Source organism: Schistocerca cancellata, chromosome 6, assembly GCF_023864275.1.
Source record: "Schistocerca cancellata isolate TAMUIC-IGC-003103 chromosome 6, iqSchCanc2.1, whole genome shotgun sequence".
NCBI lineage: Eukaryota > Metazoa > Arthropoda > Insecta > Orthoptera > Acrididae > Schistocerca > Schistocerca cancellata.
This window is the reverse complement of record NC_064631.1, coordinates 551,184,136-551,209,393: the sequence shown is the minus strand read 5'-3', so window position 1 is coordinate 551,209,393 and position 25,258 is coordinate 551,184,136. Positions and strand designations below refer to the sequence as shown.

General features: G+C 36.2%; 1 protein-coding gene across 1 annotated transcript in view; it reads left to right on the top strand.

The window, feature by feature from the left end:
* Positions 1 to 22,188, top strand: part of LOC126088417 (zinc finger SWIM domain-containing protein 5-like) — a 147,446-nt gene extending 125,258 nt beyond the window's left edge. Inside the window, exons 10-18 of the mRNA XM_049906557.1 lie at positions 678 to 1,052; positions 3,503 to 3,669; positions 4,294 to 4,538; positions 5,232 to 5,386; positions 7,157 to 7,320; positions 7,980 to 8,127; positions 14,185 to 14,303; positions 14,408 to 14,626; positions 16,603 to 22,188. Of these exons, the coding sequence (XP_049762514.1) occupies positions 678 to 1,052; positions 3,503 to 3,669; positions 4,294 to 4,538; positions 5,232 to 5,386; positions 7,157 to 7,320; positions 7,980 to 8,127; positions 14,185 to 14,303; positions 14,408 to 14,626; positions 16,603 to 17,124 (2,114 nt within the window). The 3' untranslated portion in view covers positions 17,125 to 22,188. The remainder of the gene's footprint in view (positions 1 to 677; positions 1,053 to 3,502; positions 3,670 to 4,293; positions 4,539 to 5,231; positions 5,387 to 7,156; positions 7,321 to 7,979; positions 8,128 to 14,184; positions 14,304 to 14,407; positions 14,627 to 16,602) is intronic.
* Positions 22,189 to 25,258: the final 3,070 nt, after the last annotated feature.

Below are 25,258 nucleotides of genomic sequence, written 5' to 3'. Positions count from 1 at the left end.
TCCTTCTCGTTCTTGGCAGCTTATGTTTTTGAAGGAAGCATCTTGTAAAAGAGTCCTCTTTCATCAGCATTATACAAGGCATCAGCAGTTAAATCTTCTTCCTCTATAATCTTCCATACCTTTCTTACAAATTCATCAGCATCCTTATCGTTAGCTGAACAACTTTCCCCGATGACTGTCAGTTGCTGAATGCCATGTCATTTTTTATAGTTTGATAGCCAACCTTCACTCACTGCAAACAAGTTACTATTGCCAAGTTGTTTGTTAAATTAGCTGCTTTTTCCTGTATAATCAGGCCACTGACTGGAATTCCATTACTGTGTTGTTGTGTGAACCATCTATAAATAGCTACATCCAGTTCTTCATAGTTGCTCATCCAACACTGAACTCAGCAGCAATGGCTTTATGTGAAGAACCTCAATTTAACTTATCTAAAATTTCAAGTTTCTGCTCGAGGTTAGCGTAACACATTTCTTTTTAGTAGACATGATTCCGAACTGCAAAGAAAGCTGCAATTTCAAATACAGTATATAAAGCATTCTTTAACTAAGCATTGTTGCGCATGATAACTCATTGTGCACATGTTTTTGGATGTGCGCCAGATTACTGAGAGGCCGTACTACTGAGGGCTGGATTAGCAAGAGTCTAGTGTATATAATGGCACTTTTTTGTTTCAGAACCACTGCCGACATGTGCGGCTCGCGTGGATGCTCTGCGTTCACACGGCCACCAGGGAGCTGCCTTGAGGCTGGCCGTGGCAGTCGTCCGCACGATGAAGCAGCAGCAGCTAGCCGCACAGCGCCGTTGGCACGAGAGCCGCCACCGCATGCCCGTGCTGGGAACGCCATGCTCCTCCCGCTGCCCGGCAGCCATTCCTGTTCCTCCTACAATCCCTGTCCCTACACCAGGACCGGCTGCTGGAGTGTCTGGGACAGGTTGGGGGGAGGGATGGGTCGGTCACCCTCTAGACCCAGTTGGATGTCTGTTCGATACGTTGGCTGAAGCCTCACTGGTCCCAGATGATCAGACTCCTCGTACACCATCTTACTTTGGTAAGTGCATTGCAAAGTTTTTCTCTTCACATGACTTTAGTCTGAAATGAGCTTGATGTAAATGGAACTGTGGATGGGGGCCGAAGGTGGGGGTAAGATAATCATCTTTCTTCTGGCTTTTTCCATCCAGTACATCTCAATTTTGTCTCCTATGCCACTTTCCTCATCTCAGAATAGTACTTTATTTGCACTACATTCAAGGGGTAGCCATAAAGTCTTAATTATGACCTTGAAAAAACAATGTCACATAATTAATTTTTTGTTTGTCTGCAGATACATTTTGCAGTCATAGTACACATTCAAATCTCTGTGCCACTGTACCTTAGCACACCACTAGAGGTGCCATAAAACAGTGGTGTAGCCCATTGATAAAATGAAATATCATGTCTTAATTTATTTTTGGCTACAGCCAAAATGTTGCACCTGTGTCAGGCTAATTCAGATTGGTAATTAAGTCATGTGTATTGGTCTGACATTGCTGTGACATTTTTGTTGCTACCAAAACGAACTGTCACATGGTACTCCACTTTATCAACAGGCTGCACTGTAATATAGCATTTTAGTGTTTTATTCAGAGGGATGCATGTCTTGTATATATTTTTAGCCAAATCATATGCTCTTTCCATTTTGAGTGCCCTGATATGTGTAGTTGGTCTTTCTGATTAATTCTGTTGTATGCTGTCTTCGAGATATTTAAATCCAGCAACCCTTTCTATTTTACCTATTTATGTTACTACAGTAGAACCTCACTAATCTGCCCCTCTACAGTACTGGAGCATGGCCGGAATGCAGAAAAGGTCAGATTATCAGAGTAACACTTTTATTTTCCCATAACATCATAATACAGTACAGCACAACTTTAATTTTCAACTGGAAATACTGTCTGAAATATTGCTCCTTGTTAAAACAGTAATAAAAATGTAAAGAAAACATTTACACACTAAAAAATCTTGCAAAAAGTGTTATGCACAGTAGCGCAAGTACTGTAAAATATATATGTATCATACAATAATATATATCTAAAAACGAAGATGATGTGACTTACCAAACGGAAGTGCTGGCAGGTCGATAGACACACAAACAAACACAAACATACACACAAAATTCAAGCTTTCGCAACCAACGGTTGCTTCGTCAGGAAAGAGGGAAGGAGAGGGAAAGACGAAAGGATGTGGGTTTTAAGGGAGAGGGTAAGGAGTCATTCCAATCCCGGGAGCGGAAAGACTTACCTTAGGGGGAAAAAAGGCAGGTATACACTTGCACACACACACACACACATATCCATCTGCACATACACAGACACACAATAATATGCTGTTGCTGTGAGTGAAAGTTCAACATCTATACATAACTTATTACTACATTGACATGAAACAGTTTAAAACATAAGAAATAACCCAGAAGAAAATGTTGCGGTCTTAACCAAGATGAAAAAGGTCTTGAATGTCATTTTGCTTAGGATACGAGAGTTTTGATTTAGCCAATATGTTCTACCATTTCCTAATCTACAAAATGTCTATTGGGGTAGACCTAGACCTTTGTTCAGTACATTGAAGGGCTATATCAAGTGCATTCTTAGCATCTGTAAGTGATATTCAAGCTGTAGATTCATTGTCTTTGTTGTCGTCATGTTATCATCATGTTTCTTGTATTCATTGGTTGTTCGAGTTACAGTGTCAATGAGCTGCTTCTGTTGTGCAGTTGTACTGATCCACTGATCCACTCACTTATGTCACTGGGCTCATCAACTGCTTGTAACGGCAGCACCACATGTTTACATTTAGTGGGTTCCATTATTTAGTTTTACACACTTTAATGTGTAAGAAGAACATTGCCAATAATTTATGAAAAAAAAGAGTATTCAGGAGAACACTTAAGAATCGAGACAGAAACAAGTTATTTCATACTAAAAGTGATTGAACTATTCCACCTAGCGACAGTCAACTGTCTACCGTTCCATTTCGCAGATAATGAGCCATCAGCAAATCCAGTCTTGACTACTCAAATTCTGTAATCAGTTCTGTTTGCAATTTTCTCTGAAAGATTCATTTGATTAATTGTTTCTGTTATATTTTCTGAAGTTATTTTAGAGCTATCCGTCAATGTTAAGAAGTTGACGTAATTCCAGTCTATTTTCTCCCGAGAATTTTTGTTCACATTTTGTTATTTTTGAGCACCTCATTTCATATCCTTATACTTATTTTTCCTGCCTTTGTTGCTGCTTTTTCATTTTATGAGCTGAATCTTTTCTTCTCTGTGACACAGAAAATGTTCTTTTCATTGTCAGCTACAGCAATAAGGAGTGATTCACTAATCGTTGGTGTGTCACTTTCATTCATAGGTTGCCAGGTTCATTGCAGTACATGCATACCAGAATTAGAATCTCACAAAAAAGTGGATAAAAATTTGTTGTGTCTCCCTGTTACATGATTGTTCACTCTTGTCTGCAGACCCTGTTGGCGTTGATGACACAAGTGCCAATGTTCCTCCTCGGTACCACCATGTTCCTGTTGTGGCTTCTCGTGATCGTTCAGAAACTTACCTTACCCTTGCAGTGGAAGTAGCTCTCATTGGACTGGGCCAGCAGCGTATTATGCCCACAGGACTTTATGCTCAGGTAAGAACCAGTTAATATATTATTGTTTATATTTATTTGATACTCAGATAACTGTGTTTTTTGCAGTATAGTTTTTACTGTCCAACTGCCACATGTAATTGATCTTTAAAGAAAAAAATCATTTTAATGTTTAAGGTGTTATTAATTCTTCAAGAATAATATAACGTTCAGGTCACTCCTGGTGACTGGTGCAATTCCAGATGTATAAATTATCAAATGTTCTGTACCTGAGGAAGCCAGTCTAATGATTCTATTAAATCAATGGAGAATTTCATGAGTGACAGTATTTACTAAATGTTTAGATGCATGAAACATTTTTAATCACCCATAATGGAATTTTGTCTTCAGTGTTATTTCTGTATGTAATTTTTGTTTCCTGGCCCTGGATGTTTTGTTGGACTCCATAGTGCATCTATTATGCTGTATTATGTTACTCCAATAATTTTAAAAGTTAACACATATCCCAAAATGTATCCTTGAGCAGAAAGCTGAGGAGAAATTTAAAATATACGTTCTAGTATGCTGCTGTAATTCACATTCATCAACAAAAACAAAGATCAAACTCACTTAACTTAGAAAGGACAACAACTTTAAGCAATAATCATATCACTTTTTTCTCAACAGGAGAAATCCTGCAAACAAGAAGATCGTCTGATTGCAAAGCTGCAAGAAATAGAACTGGACAACAGCCTGGTTGCAGTGCTACGGCGCCAGGCAATTGTATTACTTGAAGGAGGCCCTTCAAGTGGACTGGGTATTGGCATCCATCCAGAAAGCATTCCAATGCATACTTTTGCTAGGTTCCTGTTCCTCTCACTTCTCAACTATTATCCTGACTTAGCCTACGAGGTTGGTCTACGTGCTATGAGGTTAGTGCCTTTTGGTAATTCTTTCTTTCGCAGATTCTATCAATGCTAGAAATGTTGTAATGTGTATACCAACACTGATGGAGACTGTGGAGAGAAAAAGGTAATTTTTTTTTGGAGGAAAGAAACTAGTTTTCTCAGTTGGAGAAATGCAAGACAAATAACACTAAAATACTCAAAGGAAGATTTTGTTTTTTTCCTGGCTACTTACAACAAAATGTTAAGCGTCTGGACAGCTTACAACTGCATGCTGGACTGGGGCTTGAGCCTGGAATCTTGCCTTTTGAAAGCAATGCACTTACCAACTGAGCAAGCAGGCATAACTCACAATCCATCCTTACAGTTTCATTGCTGGAGTACCTCTCTCTTACTAAGCAGAATGTGAAGCCGCAAGCAGAAAAAAATATAAGCAACAGTTGATTGAGCTCTCTATTGTTTAGACAGTCAGTTAATTTACTTGTTTAGGTTACGAGAACCTATTGACTTGTCTTTGATTACACCAAAGATTCCTGAACAGTCTGTGTTCTAGTCTCTGATCAGTGATTTATTCAGAATTGTTTACCAATGTGAGTTGAAGTATGTCTTAACATCAGCATATCATTTGTTATTTCCAAACAAAAATACGTGTTGTTGCTACTATGAGATTGTCTTTTGAAAGTAGAATACAGTTCACTAAAATTGAACTGCATGTTGTAGGTTACCCATTTTGGAGGAGCATGAGGATGCTGATGACCCAGTCAATGCAAATGTGAATTCGTTAGTCCTGAGTCGATATCCACGTTGGTTTACACTGGGCCATATTGAAACTCAACAATGTGCATTGGCCTCAACAATGCTCAGTGCAGCAAAAGGTATTTTTATAAGAACATATCTACCTATTTTTTGGCCTGAAGGATTGTATTATAATACGTCTGTCTCTTAATTATAAAAAAAGAACTGAAAATGATCAAAGAAACTTCATTAAAAGAATAAATGAGATCCTAGTTTAAGTAGTGATATTAGTACAAAAAAACATTCATTGTATAGTGGAGTTGTTGAGCGGTAGACAAACAAGTAAACAAGAGCTAGAACATAATAACTAAGCTTAATAAATTGCACTCTTTTTTCATATAAACAGGTAAACATACACTGATAAGCTAAAAACATTATGACCACAGCCCACCGTGACTTTGGATGCCCTAATGGAGTTGCGGGCGTGTGACATGGTAACAAAAGTATGTAAGCACAACAGACATGATTGGGGTATCATCCTAGAAAAGATATAGGGTCCAATGGGGAAATCCACTGAGATAAGCAACTTTGACACAGGGCAGATTATTGTGACCCAAAGACTGTGAATGAGTATCTCGAAAATGGTAAAACGGGTCAAATGTTCACATGGTACTATCGTGAGCATCTACGAGAAGAGGTAGTAGATCAGTGAAACTACCACTAGGTGCTAAATGGTTGGACGTCCATGATTCTACACAGGATGTGGGGTTTGGAGGTGATCTGTGGTGTCTCTGCTGAAAGAGCCCAAAGCTGGTGCACGCACAAGTGTTTGGGAGCACACCATTCACCGTACATTGTTGAACATGGAGTTCCACAGAAGACCACCCCTAAGTGTTCACTTGTTGACCTAATGACATTGTCAATTACAACTGCAGTGGGCATGTGACAATTGGAATTTGACCATTGATCAATGGAAGTGTGTCAGCTCTTCAGGTGAATCACATTTTTGCTACACTAGATTACTGATCGTTTCCACAGATGCCATCATCAAGGTAAATGGCAGCTCAGAATATGCAGTGCGCCGTGGATGCAGCACAGTGGGAGCAGTATTATGCTGTGGGAGACATTCTTCTTTGCTTGCATGGGACCTGTGTTAGTAATCAAAGACACACTGACAGCTTTGAACCATTTGCATCCATTCATGCTCGATATCTTCCCTGACGGCAGTGTCACCGTTCAGCAGTATAACTGTCCATGTTTAGAGACAGAACCGTGCTACTTTCATTTGAGGAGCATTATAGTTAACTCACATTGATATCTTAGTGAGCAAATTCACCTGATGTAAATCCTATGGAACCCATCTGAGTCACTATCACCGTGTACGCAAGTCAGTGGCACGTTATTTACATGAATTATGTGACCTGGGTATAGACTTCTGATGCCACATACCTCCAAAAACCTACCACAAACTGTCAGATCCCTGACACTCGGAATCAGTGATGTATTTCATTCCAAAGACAGACAAACAACCTATTAAGTGATGTTCATATTGCTTTGGTTCATCAGTGTATAAACATGCAGTTACATATAAATACGCAGTTACATTGAGCTGGCATTATGACTGCGATGTAATAGATGGCTTCAGATGCATATCTCGTGTGCTGTTGAGAAGAGCAAAAATTTGTAGAGTGATTGATTTTTATTTATGTGGCTGTCCACCTTTAACAACTGCTCTATAAAGTGTGTGGTGGTTTTCACTCAATCAGTTTACTTTGTTTTACCCTCAGTTTGTTTCAGTATTACATTAATGAGACCACTTTTTCTTTCAATTATGTGAGTTTTCTCTTTAATGGATAACATTACTTCTTACAATGACGCTATTCTCATTTTGTGTCATTTTTATTTTACAGGTGATGTTCTTAGACTCAGAACTGTACTCGAGTCGTCACAGCGCCATATACATAGTTCCTCTCACTTATTTAAGCTAGCACAAGATGCCTTTCGCTTTGCTACTCCAGAAAATGGGCCTAGGCATCCAACACTACTGAGTGTAGCCTTTGAATTAGGACTGCAGGTAAGAAACTTGAAAGAGAATGCATTATTTGAGTGCGCTAATGACCATAGAAGTTTTGCGCCCTAAAACCACAAACATTATTTGAGTGTTAAAAAATAAAAAGTACTGGTTTTAGTTTGCATTTTGAGTGTTTTATAATTCCAAAGAAGATAAAAATGGAGCATGCCATTCATCTCTGTTGATTTACCAGAATACGTTTTCAATAAATCTCCTGATATTGAGGCAGCAATTATTTTCTTTCCACATAAATGTAAAATAATACAAACCAGAACAGGTATGTCTGTTTTGATCATGCATTCAAATGAATAGAATTCATATTTTGAAACTAATGAAAAAATTTGTTTCTGAAAGAATTTACTGTAAGAAGGTAGATTGAGTTATTTAAAAAATACCCACATCCAAAGCAGAAAGCTACTCTTTTCTTATTATTCTTGAAGAATCAAGTTTGCCAAGATTGGTAGAAATTTGTTTTACTACTATTACCAGTTTTGGTAAATAAATGCTGTCATCATCAGCATATATCTGTTGAAACTGGTTAAAGTAATAAAAAGAATCACTAGCAATCTTGGAAAACTTGATTTTTCAAGAATAATATAACCTATAGATCACCCCAGTGACATGCAATGCCGACAAGAGTAACTAATTTTTTTAAATTTCAGGTTATGAGAATGACATTATCCTCTTTAAATTGGAGACGTCGTGAAATGGTACGATGGTTGGTAACATGTGCTACAGAGGTGGGTGTAGAAGCTCTTGTCTCAATAATGCAGAACTGGTATCAACTCTTCACACCTACAGAAGCAACAGGTAAATGTTTGTGTCATGTGTATTGAAAAATGGATTGAAAAATTATATACAGACATATCATGTTGTTTTCAAGAATGGTTATTTTAAAATATTTTATGAATTACTCGTAAATGAAATGCTTAAAGGAGGTCCTGGCCATGGGAGAAACTATCTTGGACACTGACTCCATACAGATTGTTGTGATGTGATGTGCTTATTTAACTGCTTTGATTATGTTGTTTGTATTGTTCACATTATTCCTGTAATCCTCACTTTTGATAATCAAGCAGTAATCTTGGATGTAGATAATAAATCAACTATACAGGTGCCTTATTCAGGCAAACTGATACACATTGCCAAGCTTTGTACAAATGCAGTTTTAATGTGTTTGGAACAATCTCTTGTCATAGAGCTGATGCCAAATATATTCTTCACTGCTTGGCAACTGGTGTTATTCTATGCTGTCATATTGCCTTGTGCTGCAAAGTCAATTTTATTTGTACTATGCATTTAATAAAATTTTCATAACAATAAATCCTGTATTCAGCAGAGCTTTCTGGTAACATATCTCTTTGACAGTTTCATGGAAATTGTATACACTTTGGTGTCCCTGCAAAGACAGTTTCTGTGAAGCATGGCTAGCAAGTTCATATTTGGATATATAACATGCATTGAATGCACAACATTGGACAGCTTTCCCTCTGCACTATAAAGATGCATTTTCAGAATGCCTATAGATATGGTTCTGAGCAGGTGCCAAAGAACATGAACTTACAGAAAAAAAAGAAATAATTATGTATGAATGTATCAGCAAACATCTTGAAAGTTAATGTACACGTAGTGTTTTTTTCAAAGTCACTTGTGGTCACTCAGGAACAAAGGTGCTGAGTGGAAATAGGGCCAAAATTTCTATCACTTTAGGGATCACTTCAGAGTTGTGTGTGTCAATAGTTTCCTGTGCAAGCACCGAATGTAAATACAGACAATTTCCTCACTGTACCGACATAGCTGCATGCTATTATCATCATTCTGTTTGTCTGCAATGAGAAGGGGAAAGTAATGTGGTGCTGATGGAAGAGATGAATGTACAGTTTCCCAAGATTTTCAGGTTGAGTAAGTAGATGGTGTGAAAATTATGGAAGGAGGGACATGATGCTAAGAGTAATTTGATTGAGATATACACCCCAAAGAAGAAAAAGCAAACTGTTGACTTTAAAGATAAGATTAAATTTGCTGTTAGATGGTAATTTACACTGATGAACCAAAACATTATGACCACCAGGTTAATAGTGCATTGTTCACCTTTGGAAGACAATACAGTAGCGGTTCCACATGGCATCAGTTCGACAAGTCCTTGGTAGGTTTTTGGATGCATGTAGCACCACATGCCTATCCACAGGTCAGAAATTCCTGTAAATTATGGGCTGGTGGTTTGTGGGTGCAGAGCTGGCACCTGACAGCATCCCAGATATGTCCCAGGACATCCAGATCAGGCAAATTTGATAGTGAGGGCATCAATGTGAGTTCACTATTGTGCTCCTCAAACTGCAGTTGCATGATTCTGGTCATGCAAAAAGGACAGATATCCTGCTGGAAGATGATGTAATTGCTGAGGAAGATATAAAACATGAAGGGATGCAGATGGTCCACAGTACTCTTGACACACTACACAGCTATCAAGGTGCCTTCAATTATTTCCACAGGTTCCATGAAAACCTCAAACAATGTCCACCATGGCATGATACTGCCCCTACTGACCTGCATCCATGTTACACTGCATGTTTTGAGGAGCTATTCATCTGGATGACAGTCGTTCCATGTTTTCTGTGGTTTTCCTAAATTGCTCTAGGCAAATGCCAGGATGGTTCCTTTGAAAGGGCATGACCTATTTCTTTACTTTTCTTGGAGCATTTAGAGCTTGTGTACTCCATCTTTTTTACAGTATATCTAGATATGATCATCAACTGGTGCAACAACAAATATGATTCATCCAACCAGGTGACATGTTTTCATTGATCCATGGTTCAGTATTGATAATCCCATGTCCTCTGCAATTGTAAGTGACAAGTGAACACATAGAGTTGTCTACTGTGGAATTCTATGTTCAACCATGCATGTTAAACAGTATGCTTTGAAACACTTGTGCTTGTGCCAGCATTGTATTCTGTCATCAGATTTGCCTGTACTTTTTTACACAGCAAGCAAGTTACTGACTTCCACATTCTTTGATGAGGTATGAGCATCCAACATCTCATCGCCCACTCATGGTTTCAGTGTCCCTCAACCACTTCCCATTGATGCTGACAATGCCAACACATGAACAGCTGAGCAGCTTTGCAGTTTATCAGTTCCTCATTCCCAGATATTGGGCATAACAATTTGCCCTTTGTCAGAGTTGTATATGTGAGCCTGTATTGTTAATAGAATATTTGTCTCTGCTCTACTTATATACGTTCCCTATTGGGTCATGTGGCCACAACATCACGACACTAATGCAGTCACACAATGGACAGTGGTCATAATGTTTTGATTCATCAGTATATGTGGTACTAAAAGCACTATTAGAAGCTATGAACTCTACAGCTACATAGCTTGTGTTGTATATACAGGATTAAAGGCTTCAGAGTCATTCTTAGAAAAAATCTGTTTACAATATTTTGCTTTAAAAGATGGCAGAATAAATAAGTGATAATATACAAGCCATGCCTGGAAAGTTAGTAACATCTTGGGAAATCTCAGAAAACCATTTTTTTCTACCCAAAGTTTATTTTTACAAGAAAGAGGATTTGTTAAACTATTATCCTATGAGTTGTCACCCTTGTTCAGACATTTGTCATAGCAGGAAACAAACTTTTCTGTGCCGTCTTCCTAGAAAGATGCTACTAGTGAAGACAAATACTGCTGAACACCGTCACTAACAAATCTAAACACAACACAGTCAGACTGTAATGGTGTCAGTGGAAAGAGAGTGAACCAGAGAGACAAATTCAAATGTACATAACTGTGACAGTAGTGCTGCAGTGACAGTAAAACAAAATGCTACTTACTTTCTGGACTTTCATCATACAAACAACATGACATGGTTATGAAAAAAATGAATCATTGCATATGAAATGACTAGTTGATTCACGTCTGTATTATTGTGATTAAATGTCAATAATATGACAGCGCATGGAAAACAATCTCAAATAAAAGTGCTGATCAATGTTTAATTGTTGTTAGATGTATAATAATAACTGAGCATATGGTTATCATGCATCCATCTCTGTCTTTCTGCATAGTAAACACAATGGTACTGCTACTCTGGCTGGGACCTCAGTTGACTTTCTCACCTCTTAATGTAGCATATATGTAAATCATGAATCGATTGTTTCAAAATACTCACAAAAATATATAATTTCAGGATCTCATGTGTGAGGAAAGAGCTGTACAGTCAAACCTCAATATAACGAATTTCATGGGACCATGAAAATTAAATTATTGTACCAGAGTTATTGTTTTAATGAGTTTTTTTTTAATCATGATGTGGAGCAAGGAGCCATGTTTTTGTGGCTGAGAAGTACATTTCTGTAATACTTTTATGATGAAAAATAACATTAAAAGACAAGTAATGAAACACATTTTGTTCACTTCATTTATTAATACTGTACCTGTAGAATATCTTACTTTTGTGTATAGACAGATTCACTTATTTTCCTTTGTATCTTTTTTCTTAAACATTCTCTTGTGTATATTGTCTTTATCTCCTCTCACGCAATCAATTGCTGCGCTGTAATACAAGGGATTGAAGATGCTACTTGCTAAATGGTTTCCAACTGACCTATTAGCCCCATCAGAGGAGGGGGATTTGCACTTATCACATCACTGTCATCATCAAAATCTTCAACAGGCAAATTACCCTTTAACTCCTTGACAATAGATTCGTTGGTATGTGCTTCAAACATCAACACCTCATCATCCACTGACAAGTATTCAACTACTGAAGCATCTATGGTTTCACAAGTAACTGTTGAATAAATCTCCAGATCACTTTGAATATCATCCAGCGTTATTTCATCCACCACAACATTCTCACCAACATCTTCACTTTCAGAAATTCTTTCATTTTTCCAGCAGTTCACAATTACATTAGACTGTACACTGTTCAGGAACTAGCAATCATGTCACAAGCCTGCTTCACATTGAAACTGTAGGGATTGCTCAGCTTTCTTTCAATGTTTGCGATCATGTGTTGAACTAAACGTGAATGGTATTTTATTTTAAAGTTCTTAATTATCCTCATATCTAGTGGCTGAAGAATCGAAGTACAGTTCAGGGGGAAGTAGCATAGTTCAACATTCATCAATGCTGGTATGTTGTTATGCGCACTACAATTATCCACCAGCAATGCAATTTTCTTATTCTTCATTGACATCTCGTTACCAACATAAGCAGCCACTCACTAAAAAGACTAGACGTCATCCATGCTTTTCGATTTGTCTTGCAACTGACTGCAATAAAAGAAATCACATTTACAATACGACTGTAGCAAAACATTACAGCTGAAGCTATACTGTTCTGAATTAAATTATAAATTAAAGGAAGGTAAAAACAAAATGTATATGCCCTCTTACCTGGTAAGCTTCTTACATTTTTGGAGCACCGTGGGTTTGCTGATCGTCCGATCACCAGTGGTGTCAGTTTATGTGTCCCTGATGCATTTCTGCAGAGAAGAACAGTTAGGCATATTCTATGCTGCTTCCCTCCTTACACTTTTCTCCTCTAAAGGCCATCATATTCTCTGGCATCAGTTGATAAAACAATCCTGTCTCATCTCCGTTGTACATCTACATCTACATTTATACTCCGCAAGCCACCCAATGGTGTGTGGCGGAGGGCACTTTACGTGCCACTGTCATTACCTCCCTTTCCTGTTCTAGTCGCGTTTCAGGACTGTATTTTTTTAACAGTTCACACATGGTGTTTATCCTCCAAAATTGTGCATCACCTAAAGATGCTGAATTTTCTTCTCCTGAAATCACTTTAAAAATGATCCAATGTCTGTCCTTAAAGCTTTGCAACCATCCATTACTTGCCTTAAAATTAGAAATGCCAAGCTACTTAGTGAAATCTAAGGCTTTTCGACATATCAACAGATCGTTAATTGATACATTCTGTGCACGCACAGTGTAGCACTATCCACATTGTCAGCAACAGCTGTCTTCATTCTTTTTCTTGAAGGGTTAAATTTGCCACCTACAAAACTTTCTTCAATTACTTTTCATTTTTTAATAAATGTAGCCAACGTTGATTGTACAAGTCCGTACTTCCTTGCCACATCTACTTGTTTCATTCCATTATCAATGTCTTTGAAAATCTCCATTTTTGTCTCCAACCTTATTTGTTTCAGAGGTCCAGCAATTGTCCAAATCTTACTGAAGTCCAAAGCGTTTACATCAATTAAAAACATTCACAGATTCCAAAAATCATGGAAATAAGCTGCATGAGAGCCCAACAAAACATTTTTGTCTGCTATTGAATCTCATCAATGAACAAACTAAGCACTCATTCAAACAAAGGAGCTGTTTGATGTTTGCCACTCAGCACTGCTCGCCTGCTGCTCTATCCTATTCTCTTTATCACTAGAATAAATACAGTACTGTAGTATGCAGTGAAGCTTCTGGAAATAAAGTGCTGAAAGTCTAGTAGCTAAATAAACAATACCTACGGCTATAGTGAGCTTCTTAGAAGTAGGAAATATTAATTCCTCAAAATTTGTTGCTAAATTTACTTCATCATTGTAACGAGGGGCAATTAACATGGCACATATAGGAAATCAGCGAGGGCCATATAAAATTATTGCTGTACCTGGGTTTATCGTTGTATAGGTAATCGTTATATGGAGGTTTGACTGTATATTATTTAAATAAATTGCTATATTTGTTTGGACACCATTTCTTTATTCCTGCATAATATTTGATACATCTTATTAATTATAGGGGTTAGCATAATCACTTTCAACATAGATGAAACTATTTATGTTACCAATTTATATGTGAGGCACTTCAGTCAGTAAAAAAAAAATGTTTGAATTTTCAGGCCCTGTTGCTACCACTATAATGTCCCACAGCACTATTATGAGACTAAATCTGTCCTATGCTCAGCAAGAAGAGCTCTCAAGTTGTGCCAGAAATCTAGCACTGCAGTGTGCTACAAAAGTAAGTTACAGTTCTATTCTATAAACATGAAACATTTTTTGTCTTGGAATGTGTTGCAAGTTCAGTTAAATGCAAGAATCTAATGTCACTATTCTTGTTTTCAGGATCCACCAAACTGTGCCTTGAATGCATTAACATTATGTGAAAATGAAGCTCTGGCCTTTGAGACAGCATATCAAATTGTTATCGACGCCGCATCTCATATCATGACTTCATCACAGCTCTTCACAATTGCACGATACATGGAACACAGAGGCTATCCCACCAGGGCTTATAAACTAGCAATGTTGGCAATGAAAAATGTCCATCTTGCATACAACCAGGTAACATCAGCATATCCTCCAAATATGTGGTGTATTCACGTATGGGCCCAAATAGGAACAGACGAGGTACAACCAGTCAATGTCGCTTTTGGTGGTTGGCCATCCTTTGTGTCCAAATTCGTTTCATCCTTTCAGAATGAAGTCTTTATCAGACCATGGTGTTCCAGTCTGTTTTCTAATTTCCCTCTGACCAACTTTCCCATCAAATATCTTTTGTCTGAATGTTTTTCTGTCTGTAACATCTGCTTGAGTTATACCGGCTACTTTACGATCTTCCTTAATCACAGCAATCCATTCAGTTGGCTCAGTTTCGGCCTTACTTCTGTCTTCGCAGAATTCCACCATTTGTTTTGTCAACCTAATGGGTGCCATTCTTTTAATGTGCCCATGAAATTTGTCTTTGTTTTCTCATGTCACAAAGTATGTCTGTGTATACTTGTATTTCCTTATTACTTCTCAGCCTATAAGTTTCTTCATCAGTAATTTTGGGACCTAATATTTTCCTAATCACCTTTTCTTCTTTATTTTGAATTTCTTCAATATCCCTTTTTCTATTTAAAATTAAAGTTTCTGCTCCAGAAAGACATTCAGGTTTGATTGTAGTGCTGTAATGTCTAAGTTAACTGAATTTAGAAAGTGATTTTTTAATTATAAATATTTTGTGTTAATCTGAATGCAGTTGCCATTTTTTGACAGTGAACTTTGTTTGCAGCTTTTACTTGTATGATTTCCCATAAGTATTTGAATTGAGAAACACTTTTTATTTTTCTGTATTTCATGTTCAAAAACTTTGGTGCTTATTTGTTGCATGTCATATATTCTGTTTTTTTAAATGATATTTACAGTGCTACTTTTTCCGCAACTTCTTTAAGAGCAGTTAAAAAAAAAATTTTTTTTTTTTGAGTTGTGGTAATATCAATAGTTAAAATTGCCATATCATCTGCAAAGGTGGGGCTGTCTACGCTAATATTACTTCTACCTAATGTGATTGATCAATCTATAGTTTGACTGGACTTTTGCTCTCCTTTTCCAAAACACAGTTAATCAGTGATGGGGAGAGTCCATCTCTCTGTCTAACACCAGTCTTTATATCAAGTGGTTGAGAAATTTCTCCCATGAATTTAACTTTAGAGCTAGTGTTGGTTAATATTTCCTTAATCAGTGTTAGAACTTTATTATCTAGCCTTTGTTCCTTTAAAATTTGGAAAAGATATTGTTATTTTTCCATGCTTGTTTTTAGTTGCTAGTACATTACAGCCAGTGTGTTGTTTTGTTATGCTGAACTTACTATGATACTCAAAACTGAATTATTGATTGCTTACTCTCATCCTATCAGTGAGCTATAGGGATAGCTCAAAAATACAGCCAGTTTAATTGGATGGGGAAAGGAAATATATGAACCTGCTCATGAATGAATATACAGCATATAAACAAGTGTAAAACAAAATACAGCTGCAGTAACGTTTGCATGAAGTCACTTGTAACACAAAATTTATAAATTTAAAATGAAGGTTAGGTAAAAACTAAAGACAGTTATAGATAGTATGGGCGTCTAAAATCCAAAAGACATAAGTAGTGAAAATTATATCAATCTCTTTTTTACTGCAACCTCACGTAACAATGAGAGGGAAAAGCAGGTACCATCAAAACATGCAGAGCAGTTAATGCCAGTTACCACAGATGCTTTACCAGTAAAGAAAACTGCACTTGGTGAAATACTTTTTTAAAATTTTAATCTAATGAAAACAGAAAAAGACAAGTAATAGTTGTTGTATAACAGCTGCTGCAAAAGATAGCCACCATTAATAAACATGTTAATATTTCTTACACTTTAATACTGGTGATTATTCCTTTTCCTAAAAAAAAGAACTATCATTTCTTAAAGAAGGAAATTAAAAAGGAAGAAAGCAGTGCTTATGTGTGCCTTGCAGTTCCTTTTTTTTTAAAATAATGTATGAATACTGCCTCTTTTTCAGGACACGCATCCAGCAATAAATGACATCCACTGGGCCTGCGCACTGAGCCATTCACTTGGAAAATCGGAACTTACGAACATGATACCATTACTGGTCAAGAACGTTCAGTGTGCTACAGTGCTGTCGGACATACTGCGCCGCTGCTCAATGACTGCTCCAGGAATGTCCTGCCCACATCCTGCTCCTGATGGGACAAAGCACCACCACCACCATCACCACCACAGAGGGGGGAATAGAGGAAGCTGTGGCGGCGGTATGAAACCGTTGTCTTATGACAGGCCGCCCCTGCGTCAGCTGCTGGAAGCTGCAGTTGCAGCATATGTAGCCACCACACATTCGAGGCTCACTCATATTTCGCCCCGGCACTATGGTGACTTTATAGACTTCTTGGGTAAAGCCAGAGACACATTTATACTAGCCCATGATGGGCATGCTCAGTTCACGCAGCTTGTTGAAAATATGAAAGTGGCATACAAAGGCAAAAAGAAACTTATGTTTCTTGTAAAAGAAAGGTTTGGCTGATCATAATCAAAGCAGAAGCTCATGAGTAGATTATTTTTTGTGTTTGCATATGTTTATTATCTTGCCAGGTAGAAATTTATTATTCAGAAAAATGTGGAAATATTGGTATTGCTTATTTTGTTTTTACCATAAATTTTGATTTCATTGGAGAAAGAAAGTGTCTGCTTTGCAGCTGGGTTATTATTTACATAAAAATTGTGCTAATGTCTGCATTTGACACCAGTAGTAAATCATCATCATCATTATTTTATTTTCCATTTGTTCTCTAGATTATGCAAAAGTGTACTGTGGGAAAAGAGTGAATTCAAAGGAAGAATGAAAGCCGAGTCCTTATACTTGCCTTATATTTGAGATTTGCATGTAATGTCTTGCATAACAGACAGTTTGCATGACTGTAATACATATTCTACTCATTTCCTTCTAAGCATTCTTAAATGTGAGAAAAAAATTAGAGGAAGATTTTTTATAACTGACTTTTACATACTCTGCACAGTCCACATGACAGAGATAGCTATACTGTCTGTAAAAAAAAAAAAAATATATATATATATTATAATATTTTGGATTACCATTTGATGAAGTGATTTTCTTTCACTTTTAACACACATGGAATGAGCTGAAATTGAGTTCTTCTATACTGAATTTTTTAATTTTGTGTTTAAAAAACCTAGTTTCCTCTGTTATGGCAATTTCTTGCAGATTCTGGCAAATGATTAGAAAAGCCTTTGAAAGCAGATCATTATGGTAGTAGATATACTCTTACAGTGACAGTGACTGAAAAAGACACATAGTGATTGATTAAACATATTGTAAGGCAGATGACCCACATGAAGTGCTACAGTTCTTGTGGATGCTCCAGTCATCTCACTGACATGGACTAAGACTGCTTCATGTTAGGATCAAGTACAACTGCTGAGCCAGAAGGAAAAGAAAAAAAGGGAGATGATGATTATCTTCATTGTGACAGTTCCAAGGTTCGTAGTTCCATGATTTTGTTGTCACTGCTCTTTTAGTATCTTTCAGTTTTGAAACATTTTAATTATGAAGTGATGGAACATTTAAATTTCTTTACTGCCAAAATCCCTAAACTCATTCTTCTGAAACTATTGGTATTCTGGAAGTCAGGATTTAAAAATGTGTTACACCTTTCTATAACTTTGATACTGTCACCACCCACTACAGATCCTCATGATCAGACAAAATGTTCTGATCTTCTGGTCCACATTACTAGTGACCAACTGACTTCCAATACAACCAATGTTTAGTTGAAGAAATTTTTTGAGAGTTAAGAAATAAAATACAAGATCAGTATCTGTTTCTCTGCAACAAGTGGAAAATATTAATTCCAAATCCCTCTTAATTATGTGTCAGCCTGCTTGAAAGGCTACTCACAATTGCAGTGAACTGTAATCACAACATTTACAGGTAATTTTTTCACATATGTTTTTTATGTAAAATCTGATGCTCATTATCTAACACTAACACTTTGCTGGGATGACCTAAAACACTTTGAATTAAATATGGGGCCACATCACAGTAGATATTCTACATGCTGTGTTAGATTTTTTACTAGCACCTCCATTATCACACAATGAGGACTCATCATGAAATTCTTCTAATTTATGATGTAGGTGTTCCTAGTGTCCATTGGCAGGTCTAATGGCAAGCTGCTACTTAATTAAACTTACCTGACTGGTGGTTTTTTTACTCAATTTGAACTTTTCCTGATTTTTTGGGAACTGTAAACATATGCTGATGAGACATATTTGGTCCTTTTAATAATGTACAAAATGATAGGAAAAGTGATTCTGATATTATTTTTCTGAAGAATGAAAAAAAAATATTATTCTGAAGGGTATAGGAAAATAATTTGTTGTTGCCAGCAACTTTTACCGCACTGGTGTTTGATTCCCTTTAGAGAGGCTGAGCCTAAAAGTGAAAATTCTAACTATGGCTTCTTATCTGTCTTTGAAGCTATTGACTAAAAAGTAATACCAAAAGCACTAGAACATTAACAAATTGATAATAGCTAAAAATAGTATTTAAAGTACATTAACTGTCCTTCACAAAACTATATCAGCTGGTATAAAGCCGAAGCACTACCAATATTAACACACATTTGCTGAAAAATTGCTTGTATTGTATAACTGATCACCAAATATCTAAACAATAAAAAAACCACTATGGCTCAGTTTAGCAAATATTATGCTGTAACTGAAAAGCACCACTGGATCTCAAGAGATGGACTGTGTTAATGTTAGGCAATGCCAACATAGGTGTGTGAAACATGCTGAGTGCAAATGGATATCAAGATCGTCAATAAAATTTTTATGTATTATTTGTATATATGATTATGCAAACATGTAAAAATATTATTCTTATGTTCTGTGTTTTTGTATGTGATATTTATGTTTACAACCAAAGATCGTTATTTGTAAGATGACTAGTATAAGATTAAAAACTTTTTAAAATTACATTTCATACCAAAATGTCCTTGGAGCATAAACTTGTTTTGCAAACCAGTTTTGGTCTTCAGGAATTTTACTGTATCAGGCTTCCTATTCTATATAATAGTAACTATTTCCATATTTTCAAGTACAAAATAATAATATCAGACTAAAAGCATTGACAAAAGCTTTATATAATCATCATTGTCAATTGCAGAATTCCGTAAACTACCTCTGTCAGTGATGTAGTCATGTAGCTTTCTCTTCCCTTAGTTATTTATTGTACAAATTGTTTTAATTCTCTTTCTTTATGTAATTATGTTATTTGTTATTATGCAATAGGTATTCTGCAGAAAGTCAAGATAAATGTTAAATTAATCTGTGAACAAGAAATTGCTTTGAAGTTCAGTATGCTATGAAATATGCTAATAGAGGAGGTTTACTAAATTTTTCCTCAAAAGTAAAATGCAGGAGCTATTCAAATTGATAATAAGTACCGATAATGTGTATAATAAAATCTGTCTCTGTCTTGATGAATTTCTCATACACTTCACATCTACAAAGCAAGTTTTGGCAGATATCAGTGAAGCAGTAAAACTCCTTTAAGTTTTTCATACTAATGGTATCTGAACTTCTTGGCAAAATATGATGCCAAGGATATGTGTGCCCATCCAGAAAACAATTTATAACACAAAATTTAATAGTATTTATTCATTAGAGAATAATTTCTACTATAATGACTTCAAACTGATACTTCTGAAAACAAATATAGCAGTAGTAGACAAATAAACTGCTTTGTAAAAGTATTTTATTAATATGTTAATAGCTCAAGTGTTTCTCATGAAGTTAAAGCAAACACATTACACATAATAGCAATTGTTTATATACTGTGGTGGCAATATCTGTACAAAAATAGTCTGCTATTGTGACAGCTGTCTGCTTAGGTATCACTTGTGAACAAGTTTATATTAAAATGATTTTAAAAGTATATTTATATATAAATATAATTTATTTACCAGTTTACTGTTTTTTGTTAATTACAGAATATGAGAATTTGTGTCATGGTCATAAAATTGAAAGTCCAGTTACTCTGTTTTAAAACTGGTAAATGTCTCTGCTGTAGAATAATTTACCAGTACAAATGAGCAGACTCCAAATACAAAAGTGCAGCTTGAATACTTAATTTTTATAATAAATACCATAAACATAGTGTTATGGTATCTTAGGGCCATAAACGATGACCAATACCCAAAGCTTGGTCCCTGTCTCATATGTTCACTTTTCAAATACAACAACAATATGTACGCCATTTTGATTGGGAATAATTGAAGTTAAAACAGCTGAAAGACACATTTCAAATGAAAATAAGTGTCAAATATTTCTCCGCAATAAAACCATCTACTGAATGAGTCAGTCCATCTGCTGAATCCCAATCACAGGGCATCTCAGTATGGATTCGTACATTAATCAGCAGAAGTAAGCATACATAACCACTGCATATTATTAAACACAATTTTGCCTCTGTAATAACAGTTTCAAAACATGGATTCTCTCTCACTACACCAGTAACAGTGATCAGTGCTGGATTTAGGACATAATTTTTGTGGTCATGTTTTAAATGATCCAATTCTTTAATTAATATGTGCTAAATATCAAATGCTGCAGCACACCAGTATTAAAGAGACTTAGAAATGAGATGAGTTATAAGGCAACTGGATAGAATTTCATAAAAATTTTTGTTTGAGAAAACTTTTTTGCAGTTGTAGCGACACAGCTATGTGTAAATTTATATGAAATAACTAAATGTGCTTGTTAAGTATGAATGGCATTGTACATATGTACATACATAAATTTTGTTTTGCAACTTTGTGTGTTTCAAGATTACATTATCTTTTGCCACCATCATTTTAGTTACACAAAAGATTTATGTGTAAATACATATATTTTTACTACTAGGTATTAAGTTTTTGACGTGGCATCTTTTGTGTTGGCTGTTTAATTGTTCCTGGAAATAATATAATACAATTTATGAGTCATATAATTGTGTGTCTGTGTGTGTGTGTGTATATGTATATAAACAAATATCTATAGAAGCATTGTGTAATTGACTTTTGGAATAGCGTAAGTTGGAATAATTGTAAAGTCAAATAAATGTGCAGTGCTGCCTTTTCTTATAATCATTCCATTTTGTATCTGGCAATGGCCAACATTGATACTTTGTTTAGATACTATTATTTTGCTTACTTTTGACTGTATGTAGCTATGTTTATCAGTGTAAGCTTACTGTGGGTCAGAAGATGGAGCATAACATCTTTCCACTCCCAAGGATTTCAGCAGATCATTAATGGAAAGTTGTCTGAATCATAGAAATTCATTGCAGTCTTCCTTACTGAACAGAAAACAGTGCCAAGGTGATAAAAGTTGTTCAGTGTGGTTTCTCTTGTCTTATGTTATAAAGAGACATGCATATTTTGATTGCATCACCCAATCTCATATTTATTTATAATTTTGTATTACCAAGTTTGTAGAGAGTCAAATGTTCTTGTAATACTGTAGACAGTGCACATGTATGTGAGTGATCTGTTGTGATAATATATTTAGTTATTTAGTTGTTAAACATGCCTCCTTTAAAACGTAATTCTGTGTTCATAATTCTCTCGCATGATATGGCTCAAAAATCCCAAGTCCCTTGATATATTGCACACAACACAGCTGAATGTGAGAAATGATCCATTTTTGTTCTGAACTTGGTTAGGAAAGACATAACATGTCCTGTGTATTTCACATCGGTAAGGGATTTCACACTGTACGAACTGTGACTCCTGCTTTAGTGACATCTGATGTTAATAGCTGCATATTATCTTTACTTGCACACTACACAAATTTAAAATAAGATAGGACCTTATTCAGTGCTCATTAAAGTACTACCTTCTTGCAATGATGAGACATAAAAATGACAGATGTGCACATAAAGTGTCCATTTCTTAAAAGAGTCAGGCTGACTGACAGTTGAGGGACAGTAATATATTACAACATTGTGAAGAAGAGAAGTGTGGGGGAAGAAAACCAAATATATTCCAGGATTGGATGGAAACACAGTTTTGCTGAATGTTCCTTTACATTTCAGAACATAACCTCATATAGATGCAGCATAAATAAAGGGTGTAATAAGGAAAATATCAAGGCTGTACACACAGCTTCATCCATTGTTAGTAAACCAATTCAGCATAAACCAGTCTGCAGCACACTGCAAACTTCCCTCTCCCAAGTGAATACCTGTTATCTGTTGGTCATACGATACAACATACAGGTGATCAAGGTTATCATCTCCATATGATCAGACTTAAGGTTGTTACTGATGTGTATAAGTTCGTGAAAAGCTGGAATGTAATGAATTGGTACTGAGGAATGTGTTTTGTGGTAAAGATATTGTTCATTGAATGTTGACAAGCATCTCTCAATAATATAGATGTCAGGCAGTTCAAGAGAAAATTTTGACTCTGCCACACTTATAATATTAATCACATTAAAATTTGATCACATTAACACTGATAGGTTTTGAAAGAGAAAACTTCCTTCTTCAGACAAACACCACCACAGGAATACCTCATCAAATAAAATCTACAAACTGATACATGAAAAGGTTTTAAGTCGAAAGTGTCTTCCATCACTTCTTCATGGCAGTCTTCTTGTTGGCTACCAGCTCCATCATGAAAATACTGTATGTTAATCTGTGCAATGTACTTGGTCAACAATATGTATTACTTTGCTTCCAGCAGCTTATCTTCCTATGCGTCCAATATACTGGGACTAAGGCTTATACCAAATGCACACACCCGCTGCTCAGCAAAACCACCTCATGTTTGTAGTAAACTGTGAAGCAGCTACTCACCAAACATAGACTTGTGAAACTAATAAAAGATTACATTGTCATACATGAGTTCAGTACACCACTGTTGTTGTTGTGGCATTCTTCAGCCCAAAGACTGGTTTTATGCAGCTGTCCAAACAACTTTATCCTATGCCAGCTTTTTCATCTTCGAATAGATGCTGCAACCCACATTCATTTGAACTAGCTTACTGTACTCCATTCTTCATTTCCCTTTGCAATTTTAACCCCTCCCCTCCCCCCTTTCCCCTCCCATTCATTGAATGTTGACATGCATCTCCCAATAATATAGATGTCAGGCAGTTCAAGACAAAATTTTGACTCAGCCACACATAATATCAATCACATTAAAATTTGATCACATTAACACACACACACACACACACACACACACACACACACACACAAACTCTCTCTCTCTCTCTTCCCTCAATACTAAACTGACAATTCCTTGAAGTCTATGAATGTGTCCTATCAATTGAACCCATCTTTTAGTCAAATTATGTCACAAATTTCTTTTCTCACCAATTCTTTCCAGTACCTCCTCATTAGTTATGCAACCTACCCAACTACTCTTCCACTTTCTCCTCTGGAACCACATTTCAAAATCTTCTATTCTCTTCTAGTCTGAGCTGTTTGCAGTGCACATTTCACTTCTGTGCAGGGCATACTCCTAACAGATGCCTTTAGAAAAGGCATTTTAACACTTAAATTTATTTTTGCTCTTAACAAATTTCTCCTCTTCAGAAACAATTTTCTTGTCATTGCCAGTCTAAATTTTATATCTTATCTACTTTGGCAGTCATCAGTTATTTTACCAAACAAATAACAAAATTCATCTACTGCTTTTAGTGTCTCGTTTCCTAATCTATTCCCTTATTTTGCTTTTGTTAATGTTCATCTTATATCCTTCTTTCAAAACACTGTCAATTCTGTTCATCTGTACTTCAAAGTCCTTTGCTGTGTCTCACAGGATTACAGTGACATCGGCAAACCTCAAAGGTTTTATGTCTTCACCCTGAACTTTAATTCCTCTTCCAATTTTTTCTTTGGCTTCCTTTCCTGCTTTTTCAATGAACAGATTGAATAATGTTGTGAATACACTATAACCCTGTCTCACTCATTTCAAAACAACTGAAGTATTTCGTTCCCTTCGGCTCTTCCATCTGGCTTCTGTATAAGTTGTAAATAACCTTTCACTCCATGTATTTTACCATTGCTACCTTCAGTATTTCCAACAGTGTATTCCAGTCAGCATTGTCACAAGCTTTCTCTAAGTCTACAAAACATATGAAAAATAGGTTGAGCTTCCTTTAACATATCATCTAAGATACATTGTAGGGTCAGTATTGCTTGATATGTTCCAGTGTTTCTACAGAGCCCAGAAAGAGCTTCCCCGAGGTCAGCTTTGACCAGCTTTTCCATTCTTCTATAAATAATTTGTGTCAATTACTACATTCTTCTTGAAGTCGAAGAGTATTTTGCCTGTCTCATATATCTCACACACCAGGTGCAACAGTTTTGTCATGGCTGGTTTTCCCAAGGATATCAACAGTTCTAAATGAATGTTATCTATTCCAGGGGCTTTTTTTTTTTTTACCTTCAAGTTCATTTCCCTTACATAGCCCACTTATGTGTTCCTTCCACATTTCAGCTTTCCAATCTTTGCTTACAAGAGAAACTCCCCATTGCATCCCCTTCAGATTTAGTGGTAAGAGGGCTGAGTGCACAGCCCGTCAAAAACTTAACACAGATCAAGCACGGAAACAGGAAGAAGATGTACTGAACTGTGAAAAAA